Source organism: Lemur catta, chromosome 8 (genome assembly GCF_020740605.2).
Source record: "Lemur catta isolate mLemCat1 chromosome 8, mLemCat1.pri, whole genome shotgun sequence".
NCBI lineage: Eukaryota > Metazoa > Chordata > Mammalia > Primates > Lemuridae > Lemur > Lemur catta.
The window spans coordinates 8,735,265-8,758,612 of NC_059135.1; the positions used below are offsets into that span (position 1 = coordinate 8,735,265).

Consider the following 23,348-nt stretch of genomic DNA (forward strand, 5'->3'; position numbering starts at 1 on the left):
ACTTCTGGTGTATGGATATACTTTCCCCAGCATATTTCAGAAGTGAGAAGACACTCAAATGAGTATTGTATTAGAATATCTGATGGCTTTTATCATAGTTATACATTTAATAGAAGGGTACCTTACAGTTTCAATCCAGTGCATTTAAAAATTTCCATTGAACTTGAAAACAGTGAATGACTGTCTTTCCCTCCAAGAAGGAAATCTCTTTGACTCAGCTGCTTCAGGAGGATGGAGTGTAAAAACATGGCAGTTTTGTATTACCTTGTTAGAGAAACTGGCTAGAATCTATTTAAGGTTTTTCCACAAGAAAAACTAAAATAAAATCACAAATTTAGACTGTCATGCAAATGTGAAGTAATTGTATTAATTTGGCTTTTAATTAGTGCATAATTAGTTTCTCATGTGATCAAACTTGTGTTTAAAATCCTTTTATTATATAGTTTACAGTTGAGTTAAATGGTGCTAATCTTTTTTAGAGAAGCTTGTTCACCACAGTTGAAGCCATGTCCTGAATCTTTGGTAACAATTGTTACCAAATGTCAATGCATTACTGGTCCTGTTCATTTATGTATCCAGTATTTTTGACACTAGTAAGTCCTCAGTGATATGTTAATGGACTACTGAAGAGGCTTTTCTATCTACCAAAGGGGTTGGTTGGAAGCAACAAGGCAGCTTTGGTTTTGACTTGGATTGTGATGTGATGGCAATCTAGCAGCCTGTGAGGAATACCGTCCTAAGTCTAATCATTTCTTGCGTATGCATGCTAGGTTTTATCTTTTGTGATAAAAGTCTTGAATAATACTTTCCATTTCATTTGAAGTGGAAAAAGAAGAAATACTAGGATTTTTGTCTCAGAATATAGCTTCTCTAATATACTTTGTTATCTTTTTAACAGATAACTTTACTGCAGATGGAGCATAATTTTGATATTGTAAGTATAGACTAAATTTTTTATAACACTCTAAATTTACATTTTGAGTTTTTATTGAGTAAAATCCATTCTTTTCCAGATGAACCATGCTTGTCGAGCCTTAACATACATGATGGAAGCACTTCCTCGATCATCTGCTGTTGTAGTAGATGCTATTCCTGTCTTTTTAGAAAAGGTAATCCTACTTTTTTGCCCAACTTACTTTCCCCAGCTTGTTCAAAAGTAGACATGGGGAGTCAAGTTTAGAACTCTTGAATTTTGGCTTCCATTATCTAACTAAAGTATATTTTTTAGCCAAAATTTTAGGAAAATATGTTATGTTCAGCAGACCAGTAGTTTGAACTTGAAGCTAATAAATCATTTATAGAATCAGCCCAGCTTTATACTTAATATCTTTCAGACGAGAACTTAATGCGCTTGATTAAAAGTAATCTTATTTCTAGAAAACATCACAGTGAGGTTGGGTAGCTGTTTATATACTCATTATATAGCTGAAAAGATTGGGACAAAGTGCCCTGCTCAGGGTCATAAAGTTGAGTCACTGGAGAAAGGAAATTTTTTAATATGGTCTGTGGTAGGTTGTGTTTTTGGTCTGTCTTATGGACCCTTTTAGTTTTTAAATGTGTGATAAGATTTGCTTCATCTGATAAACTTGGAATATGTCATAAAATTTAAAACCTGATTTTTAAAATTTATGTAAAACAACACATTTATTTTAAATACAAGATTTAAAGTTATGTAATTGGGTTTGTTTGTTTTTTTTATGTAGAGCATATTTTTCAGCATTTTAAAACAATAAAGTAGTTTGATGGAAACTGTTTTCTTTACCTTATAGCTTAAGCTCCTAAGTGACTTATTTCCTATGGTGGGTTTCATGTTAGACACAGTGTAGATTGATGGAAATTAGACATATAAAATATCTTCTGCATGTTTATTTATTAAGAAGATAAATTAGTAGAGAATAACTTAAATGAGAACCTTAACCTATTTATATGTTTTCAGCTGCAAGTTATTCAGTGTATTGATGTGGCAGAACAGGCCTTGACTGCCTTGGAGATGTTGTCACGGAGACACAGTAAAGCCATTCTACAGGCCGTAAGTGTTGTTACCAAAGGGAGTATGTTTCATTTAATGTTGGATTTTAAATCCACCTTTGTTACTAGCCCCTTAATTGCAGTCTCTGAAAGAAACATATGTCCTTTGCAAGGTGATTTGTTAGACATTTTTGGAGTTAGTTTTTTTTCTTTATTACTGAGAAAGGATTTTTCTTCACCTTAACAGTTTTCTGTATTTTAGGGTGGTTTGGCAGACTGCTTGCTGTACCTAGAATTCTTCAGCATAAATGCCCAAAGAAATGCACTAGCAATTGCAGCCAATTGCTGCCAGAGTATCACACCAGATGAATTTCATTTTGTGGCAGATTCCCTCCCATTGCTTACCCAAAGGCTTACCCATCAGGTAAAATATGAACCTATTTTGTGTGTCATAAACATTTTTATTACTCTTTAAAAAATGATAATTTCAATTAGTGTTTTAAATCCTCCAGATGAATATATGTAATTGAAACTGTTCTGATTAATGTCTTTTCCTGTTTTACACAGTCATGGACCACATGGGTTATGTTGTAAAATTTTGGTGGGTTTACCCAAATAAACAGTAATTCATATGTTTGGTATTTTCAGCTACTTAGACTTTAAGGGATGACTGTTATTTCAATATTGAGTGTTTACTATGTGATACGATCAGAATTTCCTTTTGGAAAGATTACCCTTTCTTGAAGTTGATTGGAGTCGGCAGATGGGAACCAGGAGGGTAAGGGTTAAGATCAGAAGAAAGACTAGACTGTGTCCCAAATAGACATGAAAAGTATAATCCGGGGCTGTCTGGGGTTGGAAAAGGGCAAGAGCAATTATCTAGGAGGTAGAATCAATGGACCTGGCAATGTGGTATGAAAATCGGGGGTTATGGGGCTGGGCCAGAGGACAGATCATGAATTAAGCTTCAAGGTTACGGAGAAATTAATATAAATTAATACTGTAAAGTGTTGCTAAAGAAGTTTTTAAAAATCTAGCTTTAAAATTGCCATGACAAAGTGTGTTTAAAACTTTGGGGAAATTGGGTACGTGAAATATTTTTAAGCAAATAGGGGATTTATGTAAGATAAAATAGTAATGATTATTCGGTCACCCTGGAGGAATTTGTTTCTAAAATGAGCAAGACAAAGTAGTGCCATTCATTTTTCTAAATTTATTTTTAAAAATACAGTGGTCCTAGATAATCTTTTTGTATGCTAAAAATATATTCTCTAGTTCATTGTGATAATCAGTAACATATGCTGTTCTTTTTAAAGAAATAAGATATGAGAATCAGAAGTTAAATAGTTGGCCACTGTTTGTAGCACTGTTGCTAGATTTATGTAGTGGAAACAAAGGTTTAAATTATTCTCCTTTTTACAGAAGCAAGTATAGTTTTTACATATGAAGTCCACTTATAAATTAGGAAAAAACAAGGTCTGTCAAAACACTTGTTTAGCCAGTAAAATATTCTTTTTCTTACTATGAAGATTACTTCAAATGTTTTCTCAATGAGGCCACTCTATTGTTTTTATAGTGAATATAGCAAATCATTTTTTTAGTGAATCTCTAGATTATTTTTATAGTGAAGACACAAATCTGTGCCCTACTTGAAATATTATATCAATAAATTTCTGGTTCACATACCTATACTTCACTGTTTCTGACTTTTTAGTATACATGTTTAAACATTTTAACACTTTTAAAGGAAAGTAGGATATTTATCTTTTCTTTAGTATAACATTTGTTTAGGCATTGAGATTATATAAGCACAATAGTTGTTCTTCCTTTTGTGTATATTTGCATTTATCCATTGGGGCCTTCATGGAGGAGAGAGGTTGTTCAATTGGTATGATTCTCTTTGCTTTGTAATTGTGATATTACTGACTGCACTTTGCTTAGGCCCATTTGCATTTTCAAAGCTCACATTTATTAGTTGAACTTGCCTTAAATTTGGGATTAGGAAGAAGATAAAGTAGTGATGTATCACAGTGAAAAAATGTTTTCTATTAATAAACTTTATTTTTCTTTATAAAAAATAGGACAAAAAGTCAGTGGAAAGCACTTGCCTTTGTTTTGCACGTCTAGTGGACAACTTCCAGCATGAGGAGGTAAGCATTTACTCTTTTGTTATATTTTTATGAAGTTGTTGAATTACTGAATCATGATGTAACAATTTCTTTTTTCTTGTATTTGTGTAGAATTTACTCCAGCAGGTTGCTTCCAAAGATCTGCTTACAAATGTTCAACAGCTGTTGGTAGTGACTCCGCCAATTTTAAGTTCTGGGATGTTTATTATGGTGGTTCGAATGTTTTCTCTGATGTGTTCCAACTGTCCAACTTTAGCTGTTCAACTCATGAAGCAAAGTAAGTGCTATTTTATTATTCTACTTTATGCAGGAAAAGTAGCTTGTTGGTTCTTCATTAATAAGTACAGTCATCATAAGCCAAGCAAGTAAAACAGATCACAGATATCATAGGCACTGGATGGTGAAGAAGAAAAATGTTAATATGTAATAAATTTGTGTTGGGAAAGTATATTAATGTTTCTAATGTACAGTTTTTATGTATATGTTAAAAGTTTACTCTTGGTGGTTCTAGGGCTAATGACCCAAGATCATTGATTTTTATACAGTGTTAATTACGTAATGATCGTTCATTAGTATTCTGGGTTTTATGTTATCAATAACCACTTGTCTTCAGTGGATAGCTAGTCTTTTCTGCCTATGTTAAATTTTGTAGCAGTTTATCTGATTCCAGAATGCTTTCTTCCCTTAAAAAGTTAGAACTTATTTATGCTGATGATTGTCTCTGATGTTTGCTAATTTGGTACTTCTTAAACCTTTTCCAGCCTCATCCAATGTGCAGAAAATACAATTTTATTGCACTGTGTTTGCAGTTTGATCAGTCCTCTCTGAAACCTTAGACTTCACAAGTTAATGTCAGAGAATGGTGGGGCTTCAGAAACATCTATGTTACAATTATTTCTAGTAGATCAATTTTGCATGGAACATCCATAATTATGTGTCATTTCATACCCATAATTCTAACCTCTAAGGATGTTACCATTGGGGGAGTCAGTGGTGATATTCACTGATAAAGGAGCATTTGGTCTCAGTGTCTCAGAAAGTATGTATAGCAGTATAATATTTTTATATTTGAGAAACTCAGTTGTATGTTTAGTTGCATTTCTTGTGAATTAATGCATTGGTACAGAACTTTGTAGAAAACCAGAGTTGTTGAGGTGATGAGTCGGAAAGATTCCTCTTAAAGCATTGAGTCTTTCCCAAATTTGGTATGCAGAGAAGAGTTTTGAGTATGTCATGAAGAAAGTGCTCTCTGCCTAAATAAATAAGATTGAGAAAGGTTCAACTCCTTCTTGATTAGTAGCAATATACTTTATTTAATTAAAATCCTTAGGAGCTCTTTGACCTTTGCTTAGCTCAACATTTCCTGAAGTTAGAGTACAGATGACCTCTTGTTACTATATATCTTGTTACATACAGTATATTCCTGAGCACCAATTTTGGGAAATTGCTGCCTTACTTTTGTTTGTTTCAGCAATTTGAGTTTTTTTCTTTTAATGTGATGATGAATGTTTTCACCTCTTTTGCATCTTCCAGGAAGTTTGCTACATATTTACCTTAAGGAGGCCACTGTAGTTTTTCTATAGTAATATCTCAAAGGAAACATGGACCTCTTCCTAATCTCCATTTCATTGTCATCCTCTGATTTCTTTTTTAAAAATTATCCTTTTGATGTGCTATTCCATGTATTCACATTTCTTGATAAAGTTGGCAAAACTAATTTTTAAAAAATTTTAATCACTATTTGTGAAATTTCTCTGAGGAAAGGATTTAACTATCTACATCTCTCTGTTATCACTGGTAGCATAACTTACTGATTATTGGCAAAACATAATGTTTATGTAGGATATATTTTACACATGTATAATATTTATAGGAACAGACACATAATACCACAACCAACAAAGACCCAGCTCTGTGTTTCGGTTTCAGCTATTAGAGTGACTAAACTATAGAGACCAGAAGCTCCTTCCACTCACAGTTCTTTACATTCCAGTAAAGTGTCACTTTGTTGCCCTGGCTAGAGTGAGTGCCGTGGCGTCAACCTAGCTCACAGCAACCTTAAACTCCTGGGCTTAAGCAATCCTCCTGCCTCAGCCTCCCAAGTAGCTGGGACTACAGGCATGTGCCACCATGCCCAGCTAATTTTTATTTATATATATATATATGTATATATATATATATTTTTTTTTTTAGTTGGCCAGCTAATTTCTTTCTATTTTTAGTAGAGACGGGGGGGGGGGGGGGGGGGGCGGGGGGGGCGCGGCTCACTCTCGCTCAGGCTGGTCTCGAACTCCTGACCTCAAGCGATCCACCCGCCTCAGCCTTCCAGAGTGCTAGGATTACAGGCATGAGCCGCTGTGCCCGGCCCATTCCAGTAATTATTATGGATAATTCCCCAGAAACTGATGTCTTGGCATGGGAACTTATGGTAGAGAATACTTTAATGATCTTTGTATCAAGTTGGCATGCTATCAGTGTCACATAGGTAATGGTTTTCCTGATCAAAATATGGTCAGATCCAGATGCTTTTAAATTGCTATATTTTATCATGCTTTGTGCACCTTTTCAGTATATTTGAATCGAAGACAAATTTGAATTGAGGTACATGGAAAGCACTTTTGTATAAATTAAACACTCCTTAAGGAAAATAATAAGATTCCTAAAGTTTCTGGAGGTGAGAAGGAATTATGATTAGTTGAGTGAAGTCCTCAGAAAGGTATTGTTAAATTCTACATGAATTTCTTTTTAGATTTTTATTACAGCTCTTTTGGGTTTTTTACTTTAATTTCTATATTGTGTTGCTTTACAAAATGTTAATTCTGATTATTTTTCCTCCAGGGAATGTTTGGTTTTTAAGTAAGGTACTATAACTAGTTTAATAGGCTTTTGTTTTTTGTTATTGGTTTTACAGACATTGCAGAAACGCTTCACTTCCTCCTGTGTGGTGCCTCCAATGGAAGCTGTCAAGAACAGATTGATCTTGTTCCACGAAGTCCTCAAGAACTGTATGAACTGACATCTCTGATTTGGTAAGGATTGCGCTTATAATAACCTGTGGTTCATGTGAGGTTGTTTTTCTTTAGAAACCTAACATTACTAATAATTCACAAAGCTACTTATTAAAATAATTGTACTTCTTGTTTTCAGTGAACTTATGCCATGTTTACCAAAAGAAGGCATTTTTGCAGTCGATACCATGTTGAAGAAGGGAAACACGCAGAACACAGATGGTGCAATATGGCAGTGGCGTGATGACCGAGGCCTCTGGCATCCCTATAACAGGATTGACAGCCGGATCATTGAGGTAGTAGTTTCATCGTACCGTTTAAATAAGTCTATTTTGGTGGGAGAGTGGGTGTAGGGATGGAATGGGAGGTGGATATGTGTACTTGTAGTATGCTCAATTTTGAATTAACTCAAGATTCTCTCATTTTGTCTCCTGAGAACAAGGTCCTCATTTCTGTTCAGGTCAGAAAACATGATGTTCTAGTCCTGCTTCTGCTGCTAAGTACCTGGTTGACTTGGAGAAAGTAATTTAAGTTCTTTGTTCCATAGTTTCCTCATTTCTGAAAGGAAACATTGGAGGAGTTAAGCTATGTGTTTCCAAAACATATCTATCTTCTATCTCCTGTCCAAAAGAAATCTCCCACAAGCAAAGATTTAGATAAAAATAGCTTCTTAATACTTTTTAAGAGTAAAAACATTGAAACAAATATCTCACTGTATGTGAATGAAAAAGTAAATTGTGATTACATATATTGGCTTGAATATAGTCCAAATAATGGGATAAACTTTAATGACAAAAAGGGGGATATGATTATTAAAAAACACAACATACAAAATTATGTGAATCTTATGGGAACTTAGCAAAATAAGTGAAAGGTGAGTAATATAAAGGAGAAGAATACACCGAAATATGAACAGTGATTTTCTGTGATAGTTTTGTGTGATTTTAATTTTTATTTTCATACTTACTAGGTTTACACTGAAATATTTTTAAAAAATTAAATCAGCATATTTGCCCTAGCTTATGAAGTGTTGGTTACTGCATTGGGAATACTGTCCATCATTTACTAATATTTTCAATATGTAAGATGCTTGTAAGTGTTAATATATTTTCTAATTTCAACCTTTGGTATTAGAATTTCTTTAGAGCAACACACTTCTTGAACAGACATTCTTTAATGATGTCTTCCACCAGTTTCTAAAAATGACTTTTTGAAAAAATTGTGTACCATTGGCTTAATGTTATAAAATTGAGAGTTCTTAAGATTAAATCTAAATTCAGAGCCAGCTTTTATGAGGAAGCTGACTTTGGTCTTTTGTGTATTGTTAGCCTTAGCATATAAGCAAGCAGGCCAAGCCTACTAATGATCCTGGTTTTGAACTCTCAGCATTCTTCTTTTTGACATTTTCCTGATTATTGCATCTTCACCATTAGCTTAGTCTCTAGTATGTGCTGAGGGTTTTGTCCTCCATTCAGCCTAGGAGTTCCATAAATTGGACTCTGTAATAATAATAAATATTCTGCCGCTTCTGTAGGCTGTCTAAAATCAAGCAAACTGTGTTACTCAAACTCTCTCAATTTAGATATTTCTGTATATTGTATGTAATCCTGGTAGTGAATCTCATTAGTTCATTTGTGTCTCTTTCAATCTTAAAGTTGTCTTTGTTTATTAAGGACAATTTTATAGGATGATTTTGCTTAAAGGAGGATCCCGATGGGTTTGCTAAGAACCCATCATGTAAATGTTTTTAATCTAAGAATCCTAAGATATGTGGCTAACAAATTTTTTTCTATCAGCAATATCTTAAAAGTTTTCGTAGTACAAATGGTGTCGTTGTCTTCATGTCAGTGATGCATGTATGACTGGATCTTTGAGGATTTTACTTGGATTTATGTCTGTGGGTGCCTGATAGGGCCTGAGGTGTATCTCTTTGTTTAATTAAAATTGATTTATTGAATGAATGAGTTTTGTCATATCTGCACTATTAAATTATACATATGCTGTTACTTTGCCATCTAAGGCCTGATGAAATAAGTATGTAAGATAGCATTTATGGAAGGTCCCCGCTGTGTCTTAAGGTAATAAATTTCTCCATGTTTATATTCAAGGTTTCTCTCTCTTTGCTCTCAGGCAGCCCATCAGGTCGGTGAGGATGAGATAAGCTTGTCCACTCTGGGACGAGTTTATACTATTGATTTTAATTCTATGCAGCAAATCAATGAGGACACGGGAACAGCACGTGCCATTCAGAGAAAACCTAACCCCTTAGCCAATACTAACACTAGTAAGTACCTTCTGAGTTGAAATTAGTACTGTATTGTCTTGTGAATAATATTTTCTATTTGCGTAATTGTTGATTCATTGATTATACTTTTAAACTTAAGACAACTGCATAACAGTAATTAGTTTTTTTGGTGGCTGCATTTTTTTTTTTTTTTTTTAAGTCCTGTTCCTTCATTGACAAAAGACCCAGTGTTACCTACCAGGTATTTTCTCCAAGAGTTTTCTACTAATGTGATGTCCTGGGACACAGCTTAATAAGATTGACTCATGCAGATCCATCCACTCATTAGTTCTTTACAGACTTTCATTGTATACCTTGCTGCCAAAATTCTCTTTAACTAATGAAGAACGGATGATAGTGATTTTTTTTCCCCTGACATTTATCTTTCCCTCAGAGATTTAGTCCATTGCTTTTACTTCTCTTGTTTAGAGCACAGAGATCAGCATACTTTACCTGAAAAGGGCCAGATGGTAAACATTTTAGGTTTTGTAAGTCATATAAGTCTATACTCACCATTGCCATTGTAGCTCTAAAGCAGCCATATACAACATGTAAAGACATTTACATGGTTGTGTTCTAATAAAATGTTATTTACAAAAACAAGTGGTGGGATGGATTGGGCTTGTGAACCATACTTTGCCAACCCCTGGTCACTTATTATGATCACTTACATCAACTACCCTTTCCCTACAACTGATGCCACTAAGCAAAGTGGCAGAATTACCTTGTTTATCCAGTTCACATGAACTCTACTAAATACTATCCATTTCTTGAATACTGCTTAGTTGGTTAGTACTGAAATTTCTCCAATATTTCATTGAATATATATTAATAAAATAAAGTACAGTGTGGTGATATCTCATTACCTTTAGCTGACCAGAATGGTTAGTGGTTTTCTAGCTGGCTGAATTTTATCTTAATGACACCTTTAGCATTTTTGTAAACCCTAGTTGATCACATTAGATAAGTTAATTTGTTTTATAACAAAAAATTTTTTAGTAGCATTTTCAGTTTGCATTGACATGAATGGTTTATGTTTTTTATTGTGTTTCTAAAATCTGTCACTTCAAGATTGTCTTTTTTTTTTTTTTTAATATGTATAACAGGTGGATATTCAGAGTTAAAGAAGGATGATGCTCGAGCACAGCTTATGAAAGAGGATCCGGAACTGGCTAAGTCTTTTATTAAGACATTATTTGGTGTTCTTTATGAAGTGTATAGTTCCTCAGCAGGACCTGCAGTCAGACATAAGTGCCTTAGAGCAATTCTTAGGATAATTTATTTTGCGGATGCCGAACTTCTGAAGGATGTTCTGAAAAATCATGCTGTTTCAAGGTGTGTTCATGAAAATAGTAAAAACGTTTTAGAAATTCAAGTCTGCAAGTAATTTCAGAAATATCTAAAGTAATAATACAGAAAAATATGCATACAAGTTTGGAGTATCTTGAGGCCTTTTTTGGTCTATTTATATTCACACACAACTTTTATGAGATATAAAAGTTGAGCCTTTATGAAAAATTTTTGTTTTAATGGAATGGTTTCACAATGAAAACATTTTGTTCTGAAATTTAAAGTAGTATGGCCAAAAATAATTATCAAATTCAAGCCAAGTTTTATATACAAATGCTTTCTTTTTTTAGTCACATTGCTTCCATGCTATCAAGCCAAGACCTGAAGATAGTAGTTGGAGCACTTCAGATGGCAGAAATCTTAATGCAGAAGTTACCTGATATTTTTAGTGTTTACTTCAGAAGAGAAGGTAATGTCATTCATGATAGTAAATTAATGGTCCTTTAGATAATACTTCGATAGAAATACAGTTTTAATCTAAGAACAGAAACTTTTAGCTTTTCTTATTATGACATTTACATGCCTATAGCTAAGGTGTACAGTGTGTCTTTTATGTGAATCTCACACAACCTATTAATAATACAAGTTGTGTGAGATTCACTATCAGTTGATGAATACTTAATAAGTTTCAATGATTTCAGTGTTTGCAGGCCAGAAGCAATCGTGGACTGTGTGTGTGTGTGTGTATGTATGTATATGTATATATGTATGTAATATAAAGATTCCTTCTGTAAAAGTCAGAAATTGCTTTTTTTCCCAGTGAATCATATCAGTAGATCAGAGCACTTCTAATGTTAGAGGAATTATTTTATCCTTTATTGAGCACATAATTAACTATATCAAGGCTTAGAACAATCTTCCAGAATGCAATTCGTAGGTCTTCAATTTAAGGCATTTGAATGTCAAAATCAACGTAGGAGACATGGTACTTTTCCATTCTCTTTTTGAAGACTTTAAAAATGAAACTGTTTCTCTCATTCAGGTGTTTTATATTTTCTAAACCTGTCAAAATATTATCTAATTGATCAGGAAGTTCGTTCTTAACAGAAATCTCCTTATGGCTCTTCTGGTCTTTTAGGGTACTAAGGTCTTGTGGGGATTTGCAAAATAGTTGTATTTTCCCCTCAAGAAATCTTTAGCTTTATCTTCATTCTTACAGGCAATCCTAGTTCTTTCTGCGTATGATCTGTTTTCTCCTCTTTTGATCACCTTTTCTTACGCTGGATCCTTATCTCTTCCTATCTTGGGAATGTAATAGATGTGCTAATATGACAGTATTGAACAAAATGGAAAGAGGTTTCTGCCATTTAAAATTTATTTTGCTCAAGTAACAAATTTTTTTAATCCAACAATACATATTTATATGAAAGAAAGCAAAATTCCTCCATTTCCCAAAGATAACTGTTGTTAAGACATCAGGTATATAACAAATAGGCATTTTTCTGAACTCATACAAATGTCTTTTATTTATATGTATACACACACACACACACACATACATATATATATTTCCTTCTATTTGTTCTGCTTTTCTGGTTTGAATTATATCAGAATCACTTTCGTTTCAGAGTGTTTTTTTTTTTTTATTTCGATAGGATCAGCTATGCCTTCAGATTAAATTTCCCACCACCAAATAATTATATAGCTTATACATTTTGATGTTTATGCCAAAATCTTGATTAATTCTACTGCTTTGCATCTAGCTAGGTCTTGCTATTCTTTCAAGTTTCAGCTTAAATGTCACTTTTCTCTGAAGATCTTGTCTTACTTCTAGATTTACCTCTGGATTTGGTTAGATCCTCTCACTGTAAGCTCCAGCAGTGCTGTATTTTATTTCTTATAAACACATCACTCTTTATTGTAATTTCTTACAAAATGTATCTTTCTCACTAGTCAGTAAGGCCCCCGAGTGCATTTGCCTTGTCCCTTTCCATCAAATAGTATTTGTGGAACACATGCTACAAGTTTGAATTCGTGTGGCATTTTTTTTTAAGCAGTTTGCTTTTACTATCTCTTTTTTTTTTTTTTTAAAGAATCTGAAGGAGACCTATACTCTTACTCAGAAAACTGTGAATGTGTGGACACTACTCACATAAATTCGTCCACCGGTTTGCCATAGATTTTACCCAGACTGATAGACACACACCTTTGTATACAGTTGCTAGTTCACCCCTTCATGTACATACCCTCCTGTGATTCTAGCCCAGATAAGAACCTCTGCCTCAGAGATTATTCATGTTTAGCTCTTCTTACACACCTCCAAGGATGTGACAGTCACCACCTTTCAATACCTGGTGTTTTCTTTTTTGGTGGCGGTGTTACTGTGATCTTGTAATTTTGTAGCCCTTGAAGTTAACTGATGATTCTAGGTCTTTTTCTCCCCTTCTAGCTATCACACCACAAGGTGCATAATTGTATTTCTGTAATTGATTATTGTTCTTATAATGAGTATTTTGTACTTTGAATAGGACTTTGTGACCTTGTTAAATTTCATATGATCTGGTTTTGAAGATTAGAAGATGTTCTGTGTAAATATTTTTCTTTAACATTGAATTTTCATTTTGTTTCTCTGATTTAAGTCAAGTTGAAAACTCTGGCTCCTAATTTTTTTTCCCTATTTGCCAGCTATTTTTTAGTCATTCTCTATATTATATCAGTGTTATTTGGGGATTTTGTAATGACAGGAAGGCAGTCAGTCCTGTCTCCTGATTAACACGTTAACTGCCTTATGAGTTGTATTTAACTCATGCTACTTTTGAGCCTGGGGCCTCATGAAGCGTACATAACTCATGTCTCTTCACCTTGGGAGTGAGCCACAAGAACTATTTTTCAAGTTGCATATAACTCATGTAAAAAGCAAAAAAATATAAATTTTTCTGTAAATTAGAAAGGGTAGTTTTGTCTTCAAAGTTTTTATTCCATTTTCGTAATAAAACACTGTGACCCCAAAGAAAAAAATTTTTTTTCTAGTGTGGCAGTCAGTGTGTTAAAACTGACTTCTTTTCATCTCTGTTACCGTAAAGGTGTAATGCATCAAGTAAAACACTTAGCAGAATCAGAGTCTTTGCTGACAAGTCCACCAAAGGCGTGTACGAATGGGTCAGGATCCTTGGGATCCACAACATCAGTCAGCAGTGGAACGGCCACAGCTGCCACTAACGCCGCAGCTGACTTGGGATCACCTAGCTTGCAGCACAGTAGAGATGATTCTTTAGATCTCAGCCCTCAAGGGTAAGTGAGAGTTTTCTTGTGCTTTTTATGCTCTTTGCCTTTAGCTCTGGTTTGGTGGGTAAGACCTCATATAGGGAGTGAAATGGTAAAATATTAGAGTGTACCTTTTATATTTTTCCATCTGTATTTCGTTAGATGTTTGATGGAAATGGGAAGAAAGCATTTATTGGAAACCTACTGTATTGGGCTGTGTTTAGGAACTACAAGAGACTCATGCCATTTTCATTGATATATAAGGGAAGTAAGGCTGAGAAACACTGGTGACTTGCACAGTGATACACGCTTATGTTACAGATGCAGGATTTGAGTGTTCATTTCTTATTCCATAATCTTGTTATTATTATATTACTGCATACATATCACCTCTGATACACTTTTGAGATATCCAGATATTGATTTGGTGGAAAACATTAAAAATTAGAAGATTTAGAATATGGAGGCAAACAAACCCCTGATTTGCCATTTACCCTTTTGGAGGGATGGTAGAAGAAAGGGGAGAGGGTCTTGCTCTGCTTCCCAGGAGGCTGGGGTGCAGTGGCACAATCATAGCTCACCGTCACTTGAACCTCCTGTGCTCAAGTGATCCTCCCACCTCAGCCTCCCCAGTAGCTAGGACAATAGGTGTGTGCCACAATGCCCAGCTAATTTTTTAAAATGTTTTTATAGAGATGGAACTTCACTAAGTTGCCCAGGCTCATCTCGATCTCTAGGCCTCAAGTGATCCTCCTACCATGGCCTCCCAAAGTGCTGGGATTATAGGCATGAACTACCATGCCTGGCCCCATTTATCTTTAATTGGCAAATGGGAGCAAATACTTTGCTTTTCATAAAGGAAAATGGGAGTTCTTAAGAAAATTTTCTACTGTTCATTTATTAGCTTTTAATCTGTGTTATATTGTGCTACTAAGAATGTTACCAAACCCTCATATTTGTTTTCATTTTGTTATTTGAAACAAATCACACTCTAAAAGTGTTTTTGTTTCTTTGCTGTTAGGAACTGAATATTGCTAGGTGAATAGCACATGATGATCCAAAATCTGTTCTGAAATTCAGAATGTACTCAATGCAGTATTCCTTTTTGATCCTCTTAAGCTGAGAAGTAGATCTTGGTAAAGCATAATAATAATCAACAAGTAGGTTCCAACCATTTAATCCTCTAAACTGCATTGTCTTGAGCAAGTAGCCAGCTGGGGGAGGGAGGATAGCTGCTTTTGGTACCAGCTGGTGGCAGTTGTCCATTCTAGCTTAAATATGAATTTTGGCAGTTCTAGGACTTGTGGCAAACTGGAACTTCTGTCAAAATGACTGTTATTTTAACAAGTTGCTGAGTTTAGGTGGTACCCATGTCATCTGACCAGTCTGAGGAGATTGGACTTGGAGAATTCTGGGGCCTCCAGTTTCCTGATTCTAAGGTTATGTTTGTCTGACATTTAACCTTCCATCCTTGCCATCCTCTTTACTTCCTTCCCAGCCCCATGCCCCCTAGCTGCTGTAGTAACCCGAAGTAATTGCAGGGTTTTACGTCTAATGCAGGCATGGTACCCGAGACATCATAGGTACTCAGTGAATTTCAGGGAACTGTGATGCAGTTCAGACAAAAGCAGTTTTTCATCTTTTCCATCTTATGTAGCTTTGTCATTCTAAGAATCTATTACTATTTCAAACTATTTCTAGTGTTAAGAACATAAGCTACAGCTGTTCCGTTTAATCTGTGATTCTAATTCAAAATAGGTTACTCACACTGTTACTTACTAGATTTGTATATAGGTTAAAAGCCCACGAAAGTGTTTATAAATGTATTCATTTAGGATGTTATTGCCATTGCCACACCATGAAATTTTTTAGGTAGTATTTTGTAAGTAGTTTGGAAAATGCTTTGATAATAGGAACACTAAGTGCTTGTGTATATTTTAATTGTTGCTGTTTAAGTTAGGAAAGAAATATGGTACTCATATTTAACATACTCTTTTTCTAGTTGGTGAATACTCAGTTTTTTTATCTTGGTTCTTTGTGTTGTGTATTTGCTTTATGTACTTTATGTATTACATAAGAAAGTTGAACACACAGAATTAACTACCCTATTTGGTTTTATTTTTAGTGGTACACTATAGTCAAATAGCTAGTTATCTTCTGAACTAATCATTTCCTGTGTCTGTACACCTCTAGAACATAACTGGCACAGAGTCAGCATTAAATAAATAATCACTAAAAGAAAAATACCGTTACAACATTTTGTAACTCATTGTTTCTGCCATTTTAGCTTGCTTTTTCAATGAGTGAAGACATAAATCAGTGGTAATTACTAAACTTATTCCATATTTTCCCATGTGATAGTCGGTTAAGTGATGTTCTAAAGAGAAAACGACTACCAAAACGAGGGCCGAGAAGGCCAAAGTACTCACCTCCAAGAGATGATGACAAAGTAGACAATCAAGGTAATCCTTTTGATGAAACTATGGGGAGTCAAAGGGGAAAGTGATCACAGTTGCAGAAATATACTTTGTTAAAACTGCCAGTAGCTCTTAAAGTACGCCTGGGTTTCTTAAGTTTCCTAAGGACATAGTGTTCTTAATTCCTTCTTTTACTATGTTAAAACTGAATCAATTGTTTTTCATCAATTGTGCTAAAATGATTTAACTGTAGTTCTCCTTTCTTTTCATAGCTAAAAGCCCCACCACTACCCAGTCACCTAAGTCTTCGTTCCTGGCAAGCTTGAATCCAAAAACATGGGGACGGTTAAGTGCACAGTCCAACAGCAACAACATTGAGCCAGCACGAACTGCCGGAGTTAGTGGTCTTGCCAGGGCTGCCTCAAAGGACACCATATCCAATAATAGGTGAAATGGGGGGAAGTCTATGTTGCTTATATTCCCATATCCTAAACACTTATTTCAGCCAGTACATTTATTATATGGAGATGGTACATGGGCACAGAACTTCCATTTGTTGTCAGAAGTGCGATATCTCAAAGATGAGGTAGATACTCAATTCATGAACCCTGCATCTGGCTTTGTCCTAAGTTCCAGTCTTATATTTTAAAGCTCCTTTCAACATATTTAACTGGAAATCATATATGTTCAAATCAGTCAAATTATGTTCCCTTGGCCGGGCGTGGTGGCTCACGCCTATAATCCTAGCACTCTGGGAGGCCGAGGCGGGTGGATTGCTTGAGGTCAGGAGTTCGAGACCAGCCTGAGCAAGAGCGAGACCCCGTCTCTACTAAAAATAGAAAGAAATTATCTGGCCAACTAAAAATCTATATAGAAAAAATTAGCCGGGCATAGTGGCGCATGCCTGTAATCCCAGCTACTCGGGAGGCTGAGGCAGTAGGATCGCTTAAGCCGAGGAGTCTGAGGTTGCTGTGAGCTAGGCTGCCGCCATGGCACTCATTCTAGCCTGGGCAACAAAGCGAGACTCTGTCTCAAAAAAAAAAAATTATGTCCCCATGGAAGCTGTTCCTCAGTTCCTCTCTACTAGGAAAAGCTGACATTTTCTGTCCACACCCATGCATATTTATGATAAAATTTCTCTACCCATTACAGTGGAACATTCAGATTTTAGAGGAGAGCCTTTTTTTAAAAAAAAAAAACTTGGAGCTCTGTCAGCTAAATAATTTCACACCAACTTACAGCTTTTAAAGTCCTTGGGAATTACATTTTGTGAGTTTGGGGGGGTGGGGGTGGCTCTGGATGTAACATCCCAACTTGGATTATTTCCTTCGCAAATAAGAAGTTTTGAAAAATCAAATGCTATTGGGAAAACGTGATTTTTGGTTTGGTTGTCGGTGGTTCTGAATTTCAGTTAATAAGAATAATAAGTGTATTTCTGAAACTATCAGTATTTGTAATTTAAATAGGTGGGTTTCATTCGTAATACCTTATCACGCACCTAACATGTGCATGTTTCTTCTCTATAGTTCTTCACTTCTCCAGGGAACACAAATAAAAGACAATGTAGATATGTCTGCACTTTAGAAAACAGTCATGTAAAATTGCATTTGGGTGAACACTTAGGACACTGTTAAATTGTAGGGTTCTAAGAATTTAGAACATTTTGTTTACATTTGTAATGACCTGAAAGGTATCTTAAATACCTGAACAATTCTCTGGGTACCTCTTAGCCCATTTTTAAAGTGAAATTTAATTTGGGTTAATATGGAATCTGAATGTACTAATCTATAAGCAATAGGCCAAAAATGGTTTTAAATGTAGTAGCTATTTGTCTTGGTCAGAAATTATGATTGAGATCCTTTTTACATGCACTGAGACTTCAACATCTCCTTTTTCTTACTTGTAGAGAGAAAATTAAAGGTTGGATTAAGGAGCAGGCACATAAATTTGTAGAGCGTTATTTCAGTTCTGAGAATATGGATGGAAGCAACCCTGCACTGAATGTCCTTCAGAGACTTTGTGCTGCAACCGAACAACTCAACCTCCAGGTACTGTGTCTGGTGCATCTTGCTAGTTCTTCTCAGTCTCTTCCGGCATCTCTTTAGTCTTACTACTGCTTTCCGTGGTGACTGTAGCTTTCCATAGATTTAGCTATCATAGATTAATTAACTTTCTTATCCCACATGTACGTTTGGTGCTGACATTTCTGCTACTTGTCCCTTGACTGTCAGGTTTCATCATTCTATCATTAAATGTACTACAGATCATCTTTGACTTTCTTTCCTTCACGTTCCATATTTCTTGACAAATGAAGAGACTTTAAAAATGTCCATTACTTCAAGCACATCTCTTTTCTAAGTCCTCTTCAACTGTAGGTATTAAGAGTTGGCAGGCCTCTCCTTAACCCCTCTCCCCATGCAGTCTCATTTTATTAAGAGAGGCTAGAGGTTTAATAAGCCTTTTATGTTTTACCTGATTCTCTCTCTCTCTCTCTCTTTTTTTTTTTTTGTTACGTTTTTGATGTACCTTGACAATTTTGGTAGTACATGTTTTCCAAGAAATTTGAGATTTTGAATGTATAAGTTTAAAGCTAAGCCTTGTATTCTTTTATCTGGTATTATAGTCCCTTATTCTTTGATTGTATTCTCATCTGCTGACAAAAAAAATTTCTTTTAAACAAGTAACATTGGTTGAATGTGAAGATTTGTTTTCTTATGTTATTATGGATACCTGTTTTTTTGGTCATGAAATATTGACCATTGTTGTATACATATAAGAACATATTTTCAAAGGATTTACTAAGAATATACCACTTCCTATCCCTCTTTTTTAAAGGCATTGAGAATGTCTTTTGTTTTGGGAGAGGAATGTGAATTGTGCATATAGTAAATGCTGTTTAAATAATTATAGAAATACCCTTCACAACTCTTACAGGTGGATGGTGGAGCTGAGTGCCTTGTAGAAATCCGTAGCATAGTCTCAGAGTCAGATGTTTCATCATTTGAAATCCAACATAGTGGATTTGTGAAGCAGCTGTTGCTTTATTTGACGTCTAAAAGTGAAAAGGATGCTGTGAGCAGAGAGATCAGATTAAAGAGATTCCTCCATGTATTTTTTTCTTCTCCGGTAAGTTATCTAATAAAGCTGTGTATCTTATTATAAGAATTAGTGTTCACTAATGCATATATTTTCATCCCAGTAGTTGTTTCCAGTAGGTGTTTGTCAGGATATTGAGGGAAAATGTCTGATTTGCTTACGGACAGTTGGATTCCTTGAACTTCTATATATCAAAGTAAATAGTAAAACAACGAAATGGTGATTTAATGAAGCCCATGCCACAGTTTCTGTGGTGGAAGTATCTATTCACAATAGTTTTTAAACATACTGTCATATCTTCTTTTAGGGAAATAGGCAGGCATAGCGTAGCTATAGACATACAATAGAGGAGACATGTTTCCATTTTGTATATAAAACACAGTCCTAACAATTCCATTCAAGGGTACTTAATCACCATTCGTAATGTGGATTACAAGGCCAGGAACCACAGAGTGGCTCCCTTCCCTTTACTCTCAATGGTGAGAACAACAGGGTAATCACTTGTGGATGCTTGACTGAACAATATTCCTCTTGTTTTACAACTGCTTAAGAGAAGGCATCCCCTGGGAAGTTTCTGTCTGGATTATCTGTGTAGTAGGGTTAAGGATAACTCTCCTATGTATTAGCAATACTATTTCACCATGCCCTTGCAGTATTCATGGGCATTTGAGTACTGCTTGAATTATTCTAATTTGTAGGGGTACCTGAAGCAGAGTTGATATTTATTGGAGATTCATTAGATGTGTGACAGTATTGGATATAGCTTTATACCATGCTTAAAATTATGTGACAGTCTGCAATCTCTTAACCTGAAACACCTGCCTGGGGTTGGGTGGGTTTCCGGTGGTCTGCAGTACGTTAAATATTCCTGGTGGATTCTAAACAACACTCTATAATCATGTGCATTAAATATTTTTACAGCAAAATATATGAATATTTTTACTAAAATAGGAAATAAAGACTGTGAATAGCCTCATGTCTGTTTGGGCTAGATTTTGGTACCAAATGACTTGTGTTTTCATAGCCTTTTGAATTTAAGAATTATGAATAAGAGATTGTGGGCTGTACAAAGAAGTGCTTTTATTGAAATAATATGTTTGAAAACGTTGTTCCAGCCAAACCTGTCATAAAAGATAAAAATGAATAGATGAATGATTCTCTTTTGTAGAATTGCTTATTAAATTTTCTTGTTGAAGAGTGTTCCATTTTCAGAAGGCCTTGCTTAACCTGTTGATTTATTTATAACTTTAGCTTCCTGGAGAAGAGCCCATTGGAAGAGTAGAACCAGTGGGTAATGCACCTTTATTGGCATTAGTTCACAAGATGAACAACTGCCTCAGCCAGATGGAACAATTTCCAGTAAAAGTGCATGATTTCCCTAGTGGAAATGGGACAGGAGGCAGGTAAGGACCATTGCTGGGGTATGCCCTTGCCACTGGACTTTGGTGCTTAATTTCATTGAGGTAAAGTGGCAAGAGGTCTCGTAAAGCCTTGTACCCTAAGAACATTGAGCTATAGTGACTTAGAAATTGAGTACTGTAAAGAATAAATCAAATGCTTTTTAAGTTTAAAATCATACCTTAAGCAGGATGTTCTGAAAATATATAACCCAGTGATTATGTTGGCACCTTGTAATAGGCTTAGTTTTCCTTAAGTTGATATACTTTAACATATAAAGTTTCTCAAAGAACTTTATAGATGCAGATAATAAAATATTTACATTCTGTGCAATGTGATTTCGTATGTGAAATAAATGGTTATAATAAGTGGTTGTATTTTGATGCGTTTGAACAAGTATTTTAAACTTTTAAAAGTTTCTATTTCTTTTCAATAATAGTTTTAGAGACTTGTGCTACAAGAAGGAATTAATTGTAAAAATTAAGTGTTGTGTGTTATGGAATGTTACGAGCTTTGTGGAATATTTTGACTGGAAGCCTAGAAGATAAATTAGTTCAGTTTTAAAATCCACATTCTGATGTTTCAAAAATACTTTTAAAATGTGATTAAATTAAAATAATAGGCATTGTTGAGTGGATAAAGCAATCACGGTGTGGACTAGGGTTTTTTTTCTGCTTTGAAATTTAATATAGAATGTGGTATTCAGTTTTGATCATTGTACTATCCTGGAGTTTATGAAATAAAGGGATATTTTCAACTATGGTTGAGAAAACCATGAGACTTTTAATTTTTGTCCATTTTTGTATACAATCTATATGTTTAAATAAGCATATATTAGTATAATGGAATAGTCTCCATACCTCTATTTGCATGCTTTATAGATAACCACATTTTAAGTTTGTCTGTATCTGACTTCTGTCAGAGCTTTTCAAAAACGAGCAATTAAATACTATTACCAGGTTTTGATGGCTGTAGCTGTTAAACTTCTTCATTCAAAAGTATATATAGCAAAGTAACTTTTAAAGGTTAGTTTTAGAAGTAATGTCACTGAAATCTTTGAAAGCAAAAGAAGAGGTTTTTTTTGTTTGTTTTTAAATAGATTTAATAGGAAAGGGCAAAATATTGCAGAAGTGAGTACACTGAAATAGTTGAGGAATTTTGATTCCAGAGAAGTAATTAAATATCTATAGCAAAATATTTCTGCATGGATTGTTGGTGGGATAGAGATTGAGTGTTCATTTAAGGTTTTCATATACATGTGTACATACCCATCTTTTCTTATTTATAGTAACTTTTACTAAATAACTTGAATTACTGGCTTTACCATTTACAAAACTGGTACATGATTATTTTGTAAGAAAATATATCCTTAAATATCCTTAAGAAAATTCAGGCTTTGTATTATCTTGCCTTTATTTGAATTAATATATATTGATTGTGAAAATAATAGACTAACTTTTTTTTCACAAATTATCTTGAGCTTTTCTCTCAACAGAGGATCACAGGCTTTAAAATTTTTCAACACACATCAGTTAAAATGCCAGTTACAAAGACATCCAGACTGTGCAAATGTGAAGCAGTGGAAGGGTGGACCTGTTAAGATCGACCCCCTGGCTTTGGTACAAGCTATCGAGAGATACCTTGTAGTTAGAGGTACTTTCCCTGTGTATGTTTTGTATGTTTTGATGTGTATTTGTGATGAAAATATTAGGAGATGTATGCACTGTTTCTCTGTTCAGTGCTGTTTCTTCTAAAACCTACACAGAAAGAACTTGTTTTCATGTCATTTACTTTGTATTTAGTATGTAGACATACACTGAACTTACTAGGGGTTGACTGTTTACTTGAGTGATGAGTTAACTTACTTTGTTGGAATGTGGAGGAAATAACATTTTGTGTTTGACAGTTTTCTTAGACCTTTCTGCTTCATAGATCAGTGTAATATATACAGACTGAGCATCTCAAATCTGAAAATTGGAAATGCAGAATGCTCCAAAATCAGAAACTTTTTGAGTGCTAACACGACATCACAAGTAGAAAATTCCACACCCAACACTTTTGCTTTCTTTTTTTTTATTTTTTTTATTTTTATTTTTTTTTGAGACAGAGTCTCACTTTGTTGCCCAGGCTAGAGAGAGTGCCGTGGCGTCAGCCTAGCTCACAGCAACCTCAAACTCCTGGGCTTAAGCGATCCCACTGCCTCAGCCTCCCGAGTAGCTGGGGCTACAGACATGCACCACCATGCCCGGCTAATTTTTTCTATATATACTTTTAGTTGTCCAGATAATTTCTTTCTATTTTTAGTAGAGACGGGGTCTTGCTCAGGCTGGTCTCGAACTCCTGACCTCGAGCGATCCACTGGTCTCGGCCTCCCAGAGGGCTAGGATTACAGGTGTGAGCTACCGCGCCCGGCCCACTTTTGCTTTCTGATGATTCAGTGCCCCTAGACTGTTTCGTGCACAGAATTATTTAAAATACTCTATAAAATTACCTT

The 23,348-nt window shown here is 35.0% G+C and overlaps 1 protein-coding gene across 17 annotated transcripts in view; it reads left to right on the forward strand.

Moving 5' to 3' along the window:
• The window catches only part of TRIP12 (thyroid hormone receptor interactor 12), a 136,423-nt gene that overhangs the window by 87,702 nt on the left and 25,373 nt on the right, over window positions 1-23,348 (forward strand). For 5 of the 17 annotated variants that reach the window (XM_045559450.1, XM_045559461.1, XM_045559459.1 and 2 more), the window contains 18 exons: window positions 899-934; window positions 1,014-1,109; window positions 1,937-2,029; window positions 2,231-2,392; window positions 4,050-4,118; window positions 4,209-4,374; window positions 7,009-7,126; window positions 7,245-7,404; window positions 9,236-9,389; window positions 10,496-10,724; window positions 11,030-11,148; window positions 13,763-13,970; window positions 16,305-16,405; window positions 16,633-16,807; window positions 18,267-18,408; window positions 19,295-19,486; window positions 20,708-20,859; window positions 22,335-22,507. In XM_045559450.1, the coding sequence (XP_045415406.1) occupies window positions 899-934; window positions 1,014-1,109; window positions 1,937-2,029; window positions 2,231-2,392; window positions 4,050-4,118; window positions 4,209-4,374; window positions 7,009-7,126; window positions 7,245-7,404; window positions 9,236-9,389; window positions 10,496-10,724; window positions 11,030-11,148; window positions 13,763-13,970; window positions 16,305-16,405; window positions 16,633-16,807; window positions 18,267-18,408; window positions 19,295-19,486; window positions 20,708-20,859; window positions 22,335-22,507 (2,545 nt within the window). The remainder of the gene's footprint in view (window positions 1-898; window positions 935-1,013; window positions 1,110-1,936; window positions 2,030-2,230; window positions 2,393-4,049; window positions 4,119-4,208; window positions 4,375-7,008; window positions 7,127-7,244; window positions 7,405-9,235; window positions 9,390-10,495; window positions 10,725-11,029; window positions 11,149-13,762; window positions 13,971-16,304; window positions 16,406-16,632; window positions 16,808-18,266; window positions 18,409-19,294; window positions 19,487-20,707; window positions 20,860-22,334; window positions 22,508-23,348) is intronic. The other 12 variants (XM_045559452.1, XM_045559463.1, XM_045559453.1 and 9 more) reach the window with 6 other exon arrangements.